At 39.8% G+C, this 18278-nt stretch overlaps 1 protein-coding gene across 1 annotated transcript in view; it reads left to right on the plus strand.

The window, feature by feature from the left end:
* Positions 1-18278, plus strand: part of Pde11a (phosphodiesterase 11A) — a 375824-nt gene that overhangs the window by 283368 nt on the left and 74178 nt on the right. Inside the window, exons 11-13 of the mRNA XM_005373398.2 lie at positions 1161-1307; positions 1518-1625; positions 16916-17025. Of these exons, the coding sequence (XP_005373455.1) occupies positions 1161-1307; positions 1518-1625; positions 16916-17025 (365 nt within the window). The remainder of the gene's footprint in view (positions 1-1160; positions 1308-1517; positions 1626-16915; positions 17026-18278) is intronic.

An 18278-nucleotide genomic window follows, 5' to 3' on the forward strand; every position in this document is an offset into this window, starting at 1 on the left:
TGTGTAAATTATAATTTTAATAAGATATCAATCATATAAACTGCATAAATAGTATACATTACATATAGTAAATTTACATATGTGTTCATTGTTCTTCCATATTATGGGGGAATAAGCAGTGTTTGAATTGTCACTGAGATGTGTAAATTCTATAGGAGAGCATGGGGAAGAAAAGATTGATTATGTGGTTTCTGGAATGCTCAGACTGACTGGGGTTGAATTTAATTGCTCAACCGAAGCAGTTCCAGGGCATAAATTACTCCTAGTGTAATTTATACCCAGAGAATAGAGTAGGAATATGAATACAGTATAGAAAATGGTCTCTGATAACATGAAAACATAAAAGAGACTCCTTCACCAAGAGTGGTCTAAAAGATATGCTACATCTGCTGACATCAGCATGAAAATGATTTCCAAAGGCTTTTCCCCTCCCCTTTAGGTTTGTGTGGGGCAGTTGATTGACAGCTGCCTAATATGGGCATTGTGGGAACCCTGCATGTGTATGACCCGTATTGTTATGACACTATGAAGTCTGCATAGAACGAAGTTAAACAATATAGCAAAATTTACCTCTTCAGTGAACATATGCTTGTGCCAACCCTCCGAACATCTCTACCGTGTTTTATTAAGACAACACATTTGGCACCAGAGCTCTGCTGTCTGATTCTTTTCATCCTGTTTAATAAATAGAATATGTGTGTAACAAAGAACACATGCAAGCTACAGCACTGAAGGACACAAGAAACAAGGCACGGTGGTGTCTTTCCACCTCCCCCTCTTGAATAACAGCAATTAAAATTCACAGCTGCTGGCTGCCCAGATGTTTCCTGCGTTTAGTGCTCTGTAATATGCATCAGAATATATTGTATGACCATGGTTTCGGTAAACTCGATAGCTCTGTAGTCTAAATTCTGCGGACTAGATCCAGTGCATGTATTTTACCTTCGGATTAGCTTCCCTCCCCCTCTCGCTTCATTTGCTTGGGGCATTTGCAGTTCACAAACAAAAGACATTTCAGCTCAGAGTTTAGCTGTATCAGGGTGTAAGTGCAGGTCAGGCCTGATTTACGTGGCGCTTCCAATAAGCAGGGGAGGAGAGCGGGACTTGGGGCTTGGGAAACCTGGTGAACCTGGTTCGACTTATGTCTTTCATTTTTTTAGGCAACTAACATCCCTCTGGTGTCTGAGCTGGCCATTGATGACATCCATTTTGATGACTTTTCCCTGGATGTGGATGCCATGATCACAGCTGCTCTCCGGATGTTCATGGAGCTGGGGATGGTACAGAAATTTAAAATAGACTATGAGGTAAGATGTGGTCTTGGGTGATCCAGGGAGCATACCTGGGACAATGTGTTAGTGCAGGTTCTTCAAAAACAAAGTGGGCGTGATTATCCCCACCCTGCACACTCACAGGAATACCTTGAGATTCACACTGGGTGTTGGTGCAAGGGCTCTGATAGTGGTCCGCTGGGTGTACATCCGCTGCCTGACACAGCTTCTCCCCTTCCATTCCAGACACTGTGTAGGTGGCTCCTGACGGTGAGGAAAAACTACCGAATGGTTCTGTACCATAACTGGAGACACGCCTTCAACGTGTGCCAACTGATGTTTGCCATGCTAACCGTAAGTGTGCTCGGCGATGGCAGAAGGTCACCTTCCCTTTGTGGGAACCGTTAGGCCTTCTCCTTTATGTTTCCATTTCTCTGAAAAATTGCCCTGGGACTATTTTCAGGTAGACCTTACCTGCCCTGATTATGGGAGAACAGATTTGAAAAGAGTTTCTGAACTCTAAAGCTGTAAAATCATTGACACTTTGACGCGGATGCAGCAAGAACTTGAACCTCTTTTGAATGTTCTTTCTTGGCAAACTGGTTCTTTTACGAGAAAAATGCTTGGACGTCCAGTGTAATCTTTTTGCAGAGGAAATGGAGATGAAGAACTGAATAAATCAACCCCTCGATAAGATGCTACAGGCTGCTGGAGAGTCACAGTAGGGAGGTGGAGATCCTCAGAGAATGCTTATTTAAGAAAACACCCAAGGAGCCCACAGGAGAAAAAATGGATAGGAGTCAGTGCTCAGGTTGAGAAGCTCAGTAAACTTAAAACCTGTGCCCCTGGGCTCTAACCAGTTTGGTGGCAAAGCTATTTTACGAGATAGACAGCTAGAGCACTGGGCCAGAGGCTAGCCTTTGGATTAAACCTGAAAGCAGATGTTTGTGGCAAAGGTTGTGGCAGACCTCCATTCAGCCTCTTTTACTGGCAGGAATTACTGCTTATTTTGCCTTTACTTCCACTTCCACTGTTAAGCTATTCTGATTCACATGTGTGAGCATCTTTGGCCTCACAGTATTAAATGCATAAGTACACATATATGTATGCATGTATGTGCGTATCTGCAAACATATTTACCATACCAAAAAGAGAATGTGACTTCTGGATTCTTAAAATATAAATACAGAAACGTTGTGTCTTCATACCTTAAAGTTTAGACACAAAACAGGGAATTCCAGGTGCAATACATTTCCTCTGGTCCAAATCTACTTCTCCAGGAAAATCTCCACCGCATTCTCTGCCTGTTCTAATTTTACTAATCCTTTAAGGCACTGATCTAATGCCAGTTTTTCTATAAAGTTTTTCCCTTTCTCCCAAAGCATCAATAATTGCATTTCTCCATACTATATAGTAGCACACATCTATCTGTCTACCGAGTATTTGAAGTTACCAATCTCTCATTCTCCCCTAGAGTAAACTGCATAAGGAAAGTGACAATCTCTTATTCTTTCAACAACATCCACATACTTACTAAACACATGTGTGTCGATGGCCCTCCCAGCACCGTGCACTCTGTCATGTACTCGGTAGGTCTGCAACAGATGTGCACCAGACTGACTTGAACTCAAATGCTTGTATGGTAGATGAAGACGGGAAAGCATGGCACACGCCTGTAACCTCAGCACTGTGGGGGCTACAGGAGGATCACAAGTGTGAGCCCAGCCTGGGCAATTTCATAACTCAGCAAGCCCCTGTCTCAAATGTTTAAAAAGGGTTGGGGATGTAGCTCAGTGTGAAAGACTTCGATTCAATCCTCAGTACAGAAAAAAGAAGGAGGAGGAACAGGAGGAGGAGGAGGAGGAGGAGGAGGAGGTGGAGGAAAAGGCAGACAAGGAGAAGGGGCCAAAATGTCTTCAGTTTCTACTCAGGGACTTGCCCTGTGGGTCCTCCTCTGCTTAAGGAACAGAGGGCCTCACTGGAGACCTGCAGTGGACTCGTCCCTTGGTGGGCACATTATGAGAGGGCAGCCAGTCATTGGTGGGACGAAGACGCCTCAAGTGTGAGGCAAAGCACCAACACCGCTTGCAGGCAAACACCTTATTTCGGCCTTCCTTATCAGATTTCAGTAGAAAAGAAGCATGAACTTCGTGTGCAGAGTTCAGGTGTTTGGCTCACAGAGGGCATTCACATATTAACTGACTGTTTGGAGAGCCCGTGGATTTACAGAATGGCCAAAATAAGCAGGCAAAAGCCTTGTTCAGCAAAGGAAATAGGATCAGCTGTAACACTGTGAATCAGTGATGTTAAGGATAGAGACAGATATTTCTGAAAAGTCCTAGGAAACTCTTTCTCCTTTTTTTTGGTACGAGGAATCGAACTCAGGACCTTGTGTTTGCCAGGCTGGCACATGTGCCACTGAGCTATATCCCTGGCCCCTGGAAAGTCTTAAAGTAGCTGAGATGTGGGAATGTGGCAAGGGCAACAGGTTGAGGGTGAACCCTTAGAATAGAAGGAAACATATACTCAGTTTTTCTCAGTGAATATTCATTCATGTTACGGGCAATCTTGATACTTTTCAAGAAAATGAGGAAAATAGAGCTGTCAAACTATGTGACCACCACTGACATCTCATACCATCAGAAATTTCAAGAGAGCATCTATTTTTACATGTGCTCAGCAAACTTAAAGACTGTTATTGTTAGAAAAAAGTTTCGGTTTTGTTTTTGTATTCACGCTACTGCAAAAATAGAAGTGTTTGCTGTTAAAGTTCTCTAATGGGAGATGGGGAGGATTTCAAAAAAGGGTACAGTGACGCATACTATTTTTTTATCCTCATATTGAGCTGTGTAGCCACATCTGCAAAAGTTATTTGCTACTCATTACATTTTTCTGAACGTGACTAAAGATTACAATAGGCTGAAAATGTTAAATTTTGTCTCTAACACGTGCATCTTCCAACTTGACAATGGACAATCTGGTAAGCCAGAAATCTTTAATTAAGAAAATAATTATGAAGAGAAAAAGATTATTGAATCAATGTAGATGAAAATAAATTTAATTTACTCATCAATTGTAATTTGTGAAATATCAATTTGGTCTATAACAAAATGATACCCAAATTATTTCCATGGATGGGTACCAATGTTTCAGACACTCCTGAAGACTACCAGGGTCTTTCCTTGTTTTAATAGTATGCATGAATATATATATATATATTCAAGGAATTTCATATTTATCTATATGTGATGAGTTAGGCCCAAAATATTATATTAATATAGAAAAAGAATTGTCTATACACCAGCCTGGGTCTCAAAGCCAAGAAACACGCATGTGTGCTAAATTTTCCTCTAGATGGCGCTCCAAGGCAAAATTTCCCAGCCAGTTGCCAGAAACCGGTGGAGAAAACCTTATCAACCTTCCTTAAAAGTGCTTTTCTCCTAGCGCAGGGGACACTGCGGCACACATTCCACCACCAAATAAATATATTTCCAACAAAACCAGTCTGTCTGAAAAGAGAACGTGCTATCAGGACGGGCACAGTTTATGATGGCTGCCTCTGCAGGTTCTCTGTGTGACCTTAAACATGTGACTGTTTATTTTCCTAAGGCCATTGTCTGCGGGAAAGGGAAGCCGCCTAGGTGTGTGTGACTGCTGAGCACACATTTTGGCCCTGTGAACGACAAGACAAGAAAATTGTAGATCTATGCACCAGCTTCCTAAGCTTCGACTCTAAAATCTTGCCACGTGGAAAATAAATTTATTGTCTCAGAATTGCATTTTGCAGAAGCATTCAGGCTCATCTATCTCAGTAATGAAGCAGTTTTGTCTCTTTAGAAATTAAAATTGTAGGGCAGGTAGTTTGGTATAAAATTATGGACATTTAGTTCACTCGGAGTCATACTGATGACTTCTTAATTTGTTCCGTGTATCTGGCCTGAACTTTCACATGTATATGATAAAAGCTTGAATGTTTTCCTTTGCTTTTAAATAGGCATTTAAATAGTTCACATTTACCAAACTCTGAATTCTTTTGATAAATATGGTAAATAGTGCCAGTTATCATTTGTAATTAAAGTGAAGAATAAAAGCCTACGGATCAATGAGTGGTACAAATTTTCCTTATTTCTAGGCACATGTAGAATAAATATTCCCTCAAGCACACCCATAAGGAAAGATGACAGACACATTTCTTATATTCATGATGGGGACCCGATATAGAAAAGCACTGTGCTTTTGTTTGTATTCTGTAAGATAAAAGGCATGTAATAGTGCTAGGGTTGCAAAGACATTTTTCAGTTTTATAAATGATGTATGAGCTCTGACAGATTTTCCGGTGGCGGGGGAGGGGGGTCCTTAAGAGTCAGTATTCTTTACTATCCCATAAATGTACTCATTAGCACTTTGGACCATGCCCTGCATCCTGTAGGGGCTCAATAAAGATTAATTGAATGAGTGCATTTAGTTTAGGGGAATATTATTCAAGGAACCATGTTGCTCAGTGTCCAGTTTTAAACAAAAAAACAAAAACTATAAAATGATGAACAACTATCACTGCTAGAAATCTTGTCCTCCTTTCATATCACACTAAGGTTCAGCAAGGGATAATACAGACTATTATGATCTTGCAGAATTCACTGGATATGGAAAGAGAAGAGCACATGATCACATTAAAATTTATGGTGGTGCTGGTGGCATGGCGCTGGTGGGGAATCGCAGTTAAACACTAATAATAACCAAGTATCACAGCAAACACATTGACACCCCCTGACATTTACTGGGGTCTGCTTAAATCTTAAATGTGGAGGTAGCATGCTTAAGTCCATATTTGTGTTGTCAACAAGGTTATTTTCAGAGATAAGCCAAGCCGTTTTATTGATAATTCAAACTAGAGAGCAGAAGGGACGGTCAGGGAGAAAATCCAACCTATTCACCAGCTTGAGGACAACGTACTGTGTGCCGTCTGCAATCAACAGAAGAGTCCTTGATTTTTGAGGAAGAAGATTCCTTCTGGGAGGAGATCATAGAAAAACAACTGGAATTCTTCTCCTTTCCCCCTCAGATAGGCAGAACTGAGTTTTAAAATAAAACATTTTCAATCAAAACCAAAATCCTATTCTCAACAGAAATCAAATTCCTTTGCAAATTATGACATTGGAAGGTACAAAGAGATCAAGATGCTGTATTACAATAAACAGTGCCATTTGTAATCACCAGACGTAGTTTTCACTCTGCATTTTCTTGTCAATATAAACAGTAACTAGTCATATTTTCTTTGAAATACAAGGTAGCACTCTCATAACAATAGAGTAAAATCTGCATGTTAGAAAAACCAGTTCTTTGATCTTCCTGTAGTAGTAATTTAAAACATGGTAAATTTCTAATTTAGCAAAGAAGCAATTTTAATGGTTTTGTATAATAGCAGCAGTGGACACTATAGTTATGGGGCTGATCAATTTGAATACTGTGTTTAAATTATACTTAAGACTCTTACCTTCTAATCCAGTAAGAAGGCTCCTATTTTTATTCTCTCTGCCTACATCTCAGAAACCCAATCAGACACTCCAGGTTTCTAGCTGACATTCCTTTTATCCACATTTATTTTAGTAAAGAAAAAAGGCAAAGCCGCACATAATTAAGAACCTGGTGTGCTAATAACCAAACATACAATTGGGCAGGATAATCCACTCCATTTCCTCTCACAGAGAGTACCCTCCATAACTCACTTTAAGCGCTGCCATTCATGAGTTATGGGTCATTCCCTTTCTAGTGAAAATAAATTCTCCCACACCATCAGCGCGAGCTGGGTATTTTCCTTAGGACATGTAAATTGTAAAGCTGTATGATCATAATCATGTCCAGTGTTACAGGGAAGTATAAGCTCTTGTTCATGGACACAGGTTTGCAAGGAAAGGTTTGAGATTTGGGTGCTGGGCTGCCTAGTTACAATATAGGATGTTTTTTACTAAAATGAATTTATTCTTGAGATTTTTAGTATGATTTTAATAGATTTTAATCTGTTGCTTTGTGTTTTACGATGCCAGTTGAATCCTCCAAGCCAGTGAGACCCAGCAGCAAAGCCATGGTTGTTTATCAGAGCTTCCATTTTCCATGGTGTATGACTTTCTGGTGACATTTTCTTGGGACTGAAACCTAGCCTCTAAAGGTGTCAAGTTGGGAGTATTAAAAAGTTTTAATTTTTCATAGGTCTCATGTTTACTCTTGGTGTACTGATGGCTAATAAAAATTAGAGCAAGCTTTGAAGAGTCTTCATGTTCTTGAAATTCATCAACCCAGCTTCTCACGGCACTCTGAGAGATCTGCCTTTCTGCACAATTAATGTGCACCACGTGATCTGCTTTACTTCTGTGCTCACAAACCATGTTATGTTCTGTTGTGTTCACTAGTAATTTATCTAAACAAAATACAAACTTTTTCTAAGCGTGGACAAAACATGCTGCTCTTGTTCTCAAAAGAAATCATAAAATGTACATATACATTTTTAATATTGAGAGCTAAGTCTTTAAGAATCTTCCTTTTTTAAAGTGGAGTACATGTGCGACGTATAGTCGATTATTGTATTAGCTAAATTAAAGTAGAAACCTCGATTTTCTTAAGTCTTTTTTTTTTAGTTTTATTTCACTTTTAAACATAATTCTCAAGTCTGATTAAGGTATGTAGTCTGAAAATTTTCCTTACATAATTTGTATATCTTTGTATGTATCTTATCAAAATATAAGAACAGAGATAGATTGAGCATTTTTTTATTTGACCACATCATACCATCTTGAGAATGCAATAGAAGGTTGACAGATGCCAGAGGTTTGCTTTCAAACAGTTCAGCAGACAAAACAAACAAAACACAGTAAATGAAGGGACAGAGGAAACAAAGTTGGCAAACTGTGGGCTCCTGTTGGTTAGGTAATAAATACATGGCATTCATTATAGTCTTCTATTTTGTTTGTTTTTAGCTTTCAAATAAAGACATTTTAAAATTATGCTCAAATAAAGGTGCTTTAAATAAGTTAAAAGTTAAACCCGAAAGGGGATAAAAGTAACTATAATTATATAAAATCAACCTAATAGTTTTATTTTACGTATCAACATGGGTAGTTGTAGCACACAGATCTCTATGTTTTGTTCTCTTGCCTTTCTGAAATTTAGTGGGTAAGCATCTGCAACATTACTTGAAATTACATTATTATATACCACAAACATGGCTTAGGTCTGACAGTGTGAAGGCAAGTCCCTTCAGAAGTTTCCAATTATAAAAGAGGAGCATTTGACTATAAAGTCTTCCCAACGCCTATAAGCTTGGTAAGGAAAGGATCACTGTAGACAAACCAATATTTCATTGATGTCAAATCTATGTTCACTTTGAGAATAAAGAGAAGCAAATTTGATCAGAACTATCCCACTTCCAGGGATAATTAGACAAACTATAACCGGTCGTGTTGTATTGCAGACTTTGGTATAGTAGATATGTGAGGCTATTGGTGCTGCCTGTCAGTCCCTTAACAGCTGGAAAAGTTCTGGTCTTTGAACCTCGAAAGAGGGTTGAAATACCTCTTTTTTAGCTCAGCAGACCCAAATATTGGCAAGCACATATTCCTGTAAACACCAAGGGGGTGTGACCACTAAATGTAAATGCTGTAATTTATCTGTTTGAGTTTTTCCCTTCCTTAGAGGATTGTAGTTGACACCTGTCCTTCTCCCCATGTGATATTATCACACACTACTTTGGAGTGGCAAAAATAAGTTTTTCTTTTTAAAAAATAAAGGAAGGTAGATTGTGGCATCAAGTAGTATATATTAATGCTTAAGCACTCCTCTTAGGCAACTGAGGTTGACTTCTATTCTAAAGCTTGAAAAAAATCTTCTGCCTAAAAGCCTTGCCTCGCAGCATATGGAATGGCTTGATACTCATCCACCTGGACCTTGGACTTATGTGTTGAAAAATCCACAGACCACAGTCCCAAAGAGAAGCATACCCTGCTTGCTCCAAATGCGTGTGGAGCCCAAACACGGGCATTAACAATTTTTCATCACCCTGATCTAGCCGTGATGATCTAGCCGGGATACATGCTGGGTTGGAGTAGGACCAGAACTGAAGGCACCCTGCTTGTGGGACCATCATTCCCTGCTAGGAGAAGTAAGTCTCACAGTTAGACTCGTCATGTTACAAATGGACAGGCAGAGCTACCATCACCATTGAAACTTGGGCCATTTATTTAGAAGATATGAATGCCTTCTGTGTGGTATCTACAGTATAGCCTTCAAAGAGCACTCTTTGGCTGAAGTAAATTTGATTTTAATAGTGCACGAAAGAAAGACTCCAGACAGTGACCCTACAACACTTTGCATACCAAAATTAATTTGCATCAGAAATTAAATACTTGTTACATAAATAGTCCCTTAAAGCCCACAGTTGAGGTCATCTCCAAATTCAAGCCACTTCTAGAGGAGGCACTTCCTTGAGAAGCATTTCTCTCAAACCCCTATGGTGGAGCTAAGCAGTACTTTTTGTTCCTCTTCTCCAAACAAGAGAAAAGAATGAGAGAAAAAAGGTCTCCAAAAACTGTCATGAAGCCTCTCAACCTTATCCAACCCCTTAGCTTTTTCCAGGGTGTCTGCACATCAGCGTCCGTGGAAGAGCATTCGCAGCCAAGAAAGTCCAGTTTGGGAATTTCCAACACATCATTAGATTCCCTTCCTCTCAGTTTGCCATCAGATCTTAGACTGAACATTACGAGCTCCTCAGGACATCATCATTCAGTATCATTCAGTATCCCCAATATTTGGGTTCAAAAAGCAATATGAGGGCAGAATTTCTAGCATCACTTTCAGATTCCTGTGCCACGGCTGCTGTCAGACAAAAGCATCCAGTCCCTGATGTACATTCTCCAGACGCCAAGCAAGAGTGGCCAGCATCTCTACCTTACTCACCCGCAAGCCACAAGATTAGCGAAGGGCACCCTGGAACTGTTCTGGTTGGTTCCATGTGTGAGCTTTGCTGTCTATTCCTTGATTCTGAAGCAGAGTAAGTGCTTAGTCAGTATTTGCTCAATGAATAAGGTGTGAGCACTTCTCAGAACATCACTGTTTTATTCCAAGGTAGGACAACTTGTTAAGCATAGGTTTATCCTTAAAACAGAATTTACAAGTATATACACATAGAGCATATAAATGAATAAAAAAATGGATATTTTGAACATAAAGAAAAACTCACCTATGAGTCCACGATTGATAGCATAATTATATTCATCTTGATAACCTTTGTCCTGTGCATATTTTGGACATTTTATTAAATTGTGATGTTTTATACAAACAACTGTACCATCCTTTTCTCTCTAACTTCATCCTAAAACACTGTTTATTATAAGGTACTGGTTGGTGCTCCAGACCCATGTTTGCAGTAAACGTGCCCAGTGGCTCGGCAGCATCAGTCTAACACTTCTTACTCAAGTACAATATACTTCGTGGAATAGAGCACACAGCAAGTGATTCTTTAAAGTCCCACTGCTTAACACCCTATCCTCCTGAGTATTGAAAGGCTACACAACTACACATATACCTCATGTTAGAGGCTGTGTAGCAGGTAAGAATATATGTGTGAGCCAGGTTGCTTGGGTTCTATTCCCACGTCTGTAACTTTTTAGCCATGTAATCTGGTACCTTAATATTCTTATCTGTAAAGTGGTAAGGCAAGATCAGCACCTACCTCAGAAAGTTATTAAATGGAATAATGAATTCAAAGTATTTAGAAAAGTGCCTGGCATATGGTATATATATATATATATATATATATATATATATATATATGAGAGAGAGGAGGGGGGACGGTTTCACTCTGTAGTTCAGGCTGGCCTTGAACTTACTATGTAGCCCAAGCTGCCCTTGAACACATGGCAAACCTCCTGCCTCAGCCTCCCAAATGCTGGGATTATAGCTGTGTGCCACCATGCCTAGCAGCTATTGCTAGTATTATCCCAGCCCTCTTTGCTCAAATATACCAAATGGCTGAAACATAGCAGGCGCTTAATAACATTTGTTAAGTGAAATGATCTCCCATAGCAACATCTAGTGTTGACATTATGTCTGTTGGTTTTGCACCTGTTTGGACTCAAAACTCACCAAGTGGCGGTCACTTTTCTCTGACAGTATTCCGTCCTGCACTTGTTAGCATCAAACAGCCTTGGCTTTGAAATGGAGGTGCACCCTAACTGACTTAAATTTTGTGTTGCTTAGTGATGGAAAGTAGTGGATACTCTAGAAGACCCTAGGAGTCAGTGCTACTGGTCTGGGGACTTCGGAGTCCTAGTTACCGTGCTGTGGCAGCTCGGGGTAAGGTTATCGCAGTAGACATTTCAGCCTAGTAAGTGACCATCCCGCTTAGAGGGAAGTCACAGGCTTTTCTGAGGATGGTGCCCTAGAAACTAGGTCTATATTCTTTGATTGTCTCTCTACCTAGATATATTATATTCACTGCTTGCATTTCTGACACAAACCATGAAGGGATACAGGCAAGAAGATATAGTAACATAAACGTCAGTAAAACTCATAATTACTGAGTGAAAGAGAAGCCATAATTTTATTTGAAAATAAAATAATGAACTAGAGTCAAGAATGGAATAAATGCATTAAAATATCCCTCTGCTGTCTCTCTGTTTCCCTTTGAAGGTATATTTTCTTTAGCAGGCAGTTGACTTTTCTGCTCAGTACAGGGTCTGGATGGATAGGGCCAGAAGAAGATGGATGGGGGAGGGGGCAGGTGGACACTTAGTGGCACAGGGGACACTTTTCAGGCCTGATCACTCTCAGAAACCATTTACTGGGCAGCTTTAAATCACAGTCAAGAAAGAGGTGCTGCTTCAGTAACTCAGGTATCACAGTCAAGAGAGGTAAATATGCTTTGCGTGTCTGTGTATGCTGTGCTTGAGAGAATCTTTAGTCCAAGGATACTGAGATAGGTTCTGTGGTCTTTGAATCCTACAAAGTTATAGAAAAGTTTTTAGAAAGACAGTACAAAACTTTTGTCAAATTCTCAAAAGTGTCTATGATGCAAATAATCTAAGAACAAAATGCCAGATTTCCAGGCGGGAAAAATGTGTAGAAAATTATAGCTCCATCCTAAAATATAATGGATACTGATGGCTTAAAAGTGACTTGGAGTATTGATTTTGAATCTATTAGATGGTGTTTGATTTTAACTTCTCACCAATTCTCTAGTCATATTATAGTATTTTAGTAATGTACCCATTCTTACTGTTTGGACTCATCAGTTAGTTCTAGTTAATAGTATTTTCACAGGCAAATTTATATAATATATATGTATATAATATATAATATAATATATATAATATAATATATAATATATATATAATATATATCTCGCAGTATCATTGTTTAAAACATTTATTTTCATTGTATTGTAAGAACTACTGATTACTTGATAAACTTTCAGGATTTACCTAACATTTGCAAGACCAAACTCAAAAAAGCTAGCTTAATAGTTTTAAAATGACAGATATGCAAGCCAGACATGGTGGCACATGCCTGCAATCCAAGCATTCGGGAGGCTGAGGTAGGAGGATTGTTGCAAGTTCAAGACCAGCCTGGGCTACAAAGTGAGCTCAAGGCCAGGCTGAACTGCATAGTGAGACCCTGTCTCAAAAAGACAAAAAAATTAAAAATAAATTTTTAAAAAAGATGACAGATATCATAAAAAGCATATTTATATTTCCTTCTCCTTTTAAAAATTACCACCATATATAATAACAAGAACTGAAATGCACATAAACTTTCTCTTTCATGGAACCATAACAGTAAAAGGGAGAAAATGGAGAGAGGATGGTTCATAACTTAGCAGACATGAGCAAGGCCCATCCCAAGTGTCCTCCGGTCTGAGAGGGTGGAAGCCTGGCCACACATAAGAAACAGTGCCCCTCAGAACCTAACAAGGTTCTCAGATGCCACAGAAATGGGACCAGCTGAGCAGTGTGCACCAACCAGAGTATTTCCTAGAGAAACTGAACCCTAGACTTGAGGACACGAGCACCAGCAAAGAGGGTGAAGTACACACTGAAAACAACAACATTAAAGGAAAGTCTACAGCTTTCCAGGTGGGTAGGCATATCTCTCCTTTCTCAATCGTAATCACATCTCTAAGCCACAGGTTAGAGAGTCCAGAAAGAGTGAATTAAGATACTGACATTTGGGGATGTCTTGCAAAAAGCCAGCCGGCCACCTGGTCATCTGTAGTGAGGCCCAGCAACCTAAAGACACTAGCTACATCTACTGTATCTAAATGTCCGTGTAATGTCATTGTTTAGAACACTTATAGTACCATAATAACTACTGATTACTTGGTAAACTTTTCGGATAAATATGCACAGTCTTAAATACACGTACTCTGCCAAAGATTACCAGACATTTAAGGGAAACACGTTGAAAAAAAGGTCTTCAGAGGAAACAGACAATTCAAGGAGGAAGAAAAAACTCAGAAAACACTAAGGATGTTATTAATATCTTCAGAAATATAAGGATAATGCATTCATGGGAGAAGAAGAGTGTGCTACTTAAAAAGGAGCAGAAAAAATGCTTATGATTTAAAAACATGTAGAAGGAGGAAACAACTACATCAGAAAAGGAAAAAAGAAATAAACAAGGACAAGAACAGTAACATAAAAAGTCCAACATTCATCCAATTGAAGTTCCATTCAAATAGCACAAAAAAGATACTAAAGAAAAATAAACAGAGCAAAAAGATTAGAAGAACACCGTACTGAAGAAGTAAAGATTGGGTTCGCTATGCAGATCGAATTGGGAAAAATTCAAAACAAAGTATGTCTTTGTGAAATTGATGAATACCAGAGAAGATTCTAGCTGAAAGAAAACCAAGTAGCACTCAAAGCGCTAGGAATAGCAATGGGATAACTGTATGTGCTTCTCACAGGCAACTCAGGAAGCTCAACAAGGAGCAATCCTTCAAAATTTTTTTTTTTTTTTTTAATTTTAAAAATAAAAGGAGGAAAACATTAACAGACAGACAACATTTTACAAAATAGCAAAAGAACAGTACAGACAGTACGGAGTTACAAACAAAGTGGTAGGGAATTACCAATGCTTGTTGTATTACATACTGATATCTTCAAAGTGGTTTCCCATGAAAACAGATATAGACATGCAATGCTTATTAACCAAGGACTCATTGACAGTTTCTTTCAGCAAAGAAATACAAGACAGTAGAACAGCCATGTTGACTATCCTGCATATACATACATACAAACTTTCTCCTTCTTTCCCTTCTCTTTTCCCACATCCCAGTTGCCCTTTACCTTTGAGTGCTTTCCTATAATTTCACAATGTCTATCATACATCCTAGTTTAATAAAAGTCCTTCAAAATTCTTAAGTGAAACTATTTCAACCTAGGATCGTCGGGCAAACTAGCAAGTACAAAAATAAAGGGGTCTTTTTCAGTTCTGCACAGCCCCGGAACAATCAACCTCCCTGCCCCCACCTCTTGTTAAAAAATGAACACCCTTTCTCATGAAGCCCAGGGCAGGTGTGCTTCTGTAAAAGAAAGGAGAAACTGGGAAAGAAGAAAGGCATGGGATGAGGGAGATAAGCCGCCCCCAGGAGAAGAAAGAGGAAGCCCTGAGGGACGGTCAGGAGGCTCAATCAAGCTCTCCCCAGGACGCAAAGGATCAAATTGAAGATGGCATCCTCTTTAAAGTATTTTAAGAGACATTTTACAGAGAGAGATGTGTAGGGTGTGAGAAGACCTAGAGGTTTGGGCGGACTCCTGAGCCAGGAAGTGAAAGTATTGATGTAAGGAAAGAGACAATGATTGTGCGCCCCTTGGCTCAGCAGCAAGTGGCGTTTACCAGATGAGCATCAGGAAAGCTCTGTGCGTGGGTTATTTTGGGAGGCTGCGCGGGAAGTGCGGGAACGTCACTCTCACCTGCTGCCAGACATCCTCAGACTCTGGCGAAGTCTGCTGGGAGTGTGTCCCTCTCTGCCTCCTGCTACTCTACGGAGCTGTGAGCCCTTGGGCATAGGAGGTGACTGCTCTGTCCCTGGAAATAATAAAGGTCCCTACCTAATAGTAACATTGTAAGAATTTAGTAAGTTAAATAGCAGAAAGCTCTTAGGACAATGGTCAGGTACAGAAGAAGGACTATACAAGTATTTGATGAATAACCAAGTGCTAGTAATGTGTGCATATTCTAAATGTGATGGGAACCTACCGTCTTAGGCTTAAGAAAATGGAAGTAATTGCCTTTGACAATCAGGAAAGGGAAAGGATGAGGGACTACTGGTTTTTGGTTCTAAATCTTTTAGCAGGATTTGACCTTAAAAAAAAAGACTGCAAGTAGTATTTTAACTGAAATAAATTGAACATAGAAATAACAGCAGCCAACTCCAAATTTTAAAATAAGGGCACACACAAAATTTAACAGGACTACTTCCTACTCCCAGACTATTTGTTAACATTTCCATTTGCTATGCAAATGAAACGGTTTATAATTCTAAATGTAGCAGAGGACTCAAGTCAATTTTCAAAAATAAAACGATCACCACAGGATCCTGTTACTCAGTTGTATCTGCAATAAAAGCACAGCCAACTAAAGGATAAAGTTTTCAGCTCACTGAGAGAAGTGTCTTCCATGTATTCATCAGTGAGCATAGATTTGAAGAAAAAACAAACATGAAAAGTGAAGCAATTTGCATCCGCCTCCTGCCCTCTGATAAAGATTTTAATAAGTAATGAAATGGGAGACTTAGTAAAGGAGGAGAACAAGACCTTGGATCAAGAAAATGCATAGACCTTTTCTCCCAGAGGTGTACTTCCTCTTCTATACTAATGAAACAACCAGCAGGAACCAAAGAACCATTGCTTCTGTTGGTTCCATAATTATATAAAACTGCTTCCAAAAGAAATCACACCACACTTATGTGTTCAAAAGCAAATCTACCAGGATCGGAAAAAATAACTGCAAGTAATGGGTATTCCACGCTGTCTTCCTCCTCGGTTACCTAATCCTCTGCCAAATTCTAGTTCCCAAGACACTATGTCAATACCTGTATGAATTTCACCCACCCACCACCCTACTATGAATTAAAGTATTTAAAGAATAACTTATAGAAGGCCATCATGCAACAGTTCAAGGACTTCTAAGAGAGTCCTCTCAATAGAAAGACTTGATTTTCTTTTGCCCGCTTTTATTTCGGTGGCATCTGGTGGATACAGCATTCGGCTCAAAATTCAGTCCCTTCTAATTCCCCATACAATATTCATCATTAAAATGCACAACAGCAAAACACACTTTGCTCTGGGCCCTTGCCAGACTCTCACTGGATCGGGATGTACAGCCTCCGCTTTGAAAAAGAGAACAAAACAATCTGAACTCTGTCCTGATGTGGCAGCGTGGACCAACTGTGACAGCCGGCTAATTCATCACTGTGGGGACCTTCGGCTGTGCCACTGACCGCTCAACTTACTGTCATCCAAGATGGTGGCAGTTAATCATTTCCTTAAGTGATGTGGGTATGAAAGCAGGGCTGATTGCTGCTTAGCTGCTAACCTTATCCATCCTTCCTGCCCCCACAGTGACTGTTGCCATTTCCCCCTTCTTCCTAGACTGCTGGGTTTCAAGAGATTCTGACGGAGGTGGAAATTTTAGCAGTGATTGTGGGATGCCTATGTCACGACCTCGACCACAGGGGAACTAACAATGCCTTCCAAGCTAAGTAAGTGTTCCAGTTGTTGTTATTTTAATGCATTTGCCTTTCTGTTCAAAGCCAAAGGTGACGCACGCTAAAGAGTAAAGCATTAATTTCTGGCAGTGGAGGCCAAGGCCATGCAGGCGTGGGTGTGCATGTCATGGGGCCCATCCATCTTTATAATTTCCTATTCTTCTTTTAATTGCAAATTTGCCCTTCATGTCATGCTTGTTGATTTGGTCTGTCTCAGTTGACCTCAGTCAGATGACAAAGCTCAGGGCCTATATTTTCCTATATTTTCCTCCCAGAATATTTGCCTTCATGGCCTAAGGAGCTTTGGGAGCCTACTGCTTTCAAATCTGGTTTAGAGACCACTCCAGTAAAAGCAGTCTTGGATTTTTGATAAGCAAAATATGTCTTCCGAGATTCTATTGATGATGGGTAGTATATGAACTGGAGTAAGGTAAAGCCACAGATAGGGACCTAGTATCTCTCATTCCTACTCCCATGGAAAGGTGGAAAGCAGGTAAAAGAATTCCATAGGGGCTGGCATATAGCTCAATGGTGCAGAGCCTGCCTGGCAAGCACAAGGTCCTGAGTTCAATTCCCGGTACCAAAAATACATAATAAATAAATAAATACAAACAATTTCGGAAATACAGGGACTTATGAAATAGGAACTATGTGTCCTGCACGGAATGCATGAATAGAACAATCTGTCTCCAAGCAAGTTATACTGGTCAAGATTACCACTGCCTCATGGCTAAGGCCACAGAACTCGGGGATACTGGAAATACAACCAAATCTCAGCTCTCTGGACACTTTATATTGAGGGTCCCATTCTAATGTTCTTTTTACTACCTATCTTCAAACAAAATGATACCAGAGGTCTGAGGATGGAAAGAAAAGTTGTAAGGTGTGAAAGTGAGAGAAGGCTTCAATAAGGACATGAGATTAACTTTGAGATAATTGATTGCTAAGTGGCCAGAACAAGTCAGCCTGTGTTATCAGAAATTTCAACAGCCTGCATGCTAACAGGTTTCCCTCAGCTTCACTTTCTGTTCCCCAAACACCTACCCATTGAGACAGTGGAGCCCTAACCCTTGCATCTCCTATTCTAGCAAACAAATTTTGGTTTTGTGTCTTCTTCTGTCTGCCTGCATCCTATAGTATGCACCTCTTCACCCTTCTCTTCTCAGTGTCCAATGCTTTCTCGACATTCTTAAGTTTCTGTGACATTTGTTCTGCAAAAACTCAGCACTAGCTCAGTCTAACAATTC

Source organism: Chinchilla lanigera, unplaced genomic scaffold (assembly GCF_000276665.1).
Source record: "Chinchilla lanigera isolate Chin_1 unplaced genomic scaffold, ChiLan1.0 scaffold00002, whole genome shotgun sequence".
Classification (NCBI taxonomy): domain Eukaryota; kingdom Metazoa; phylum Chordata; class Mammalia; order Rodentia; family Chinchillidae; genus Chinchilla; species Chinchilla lanigera.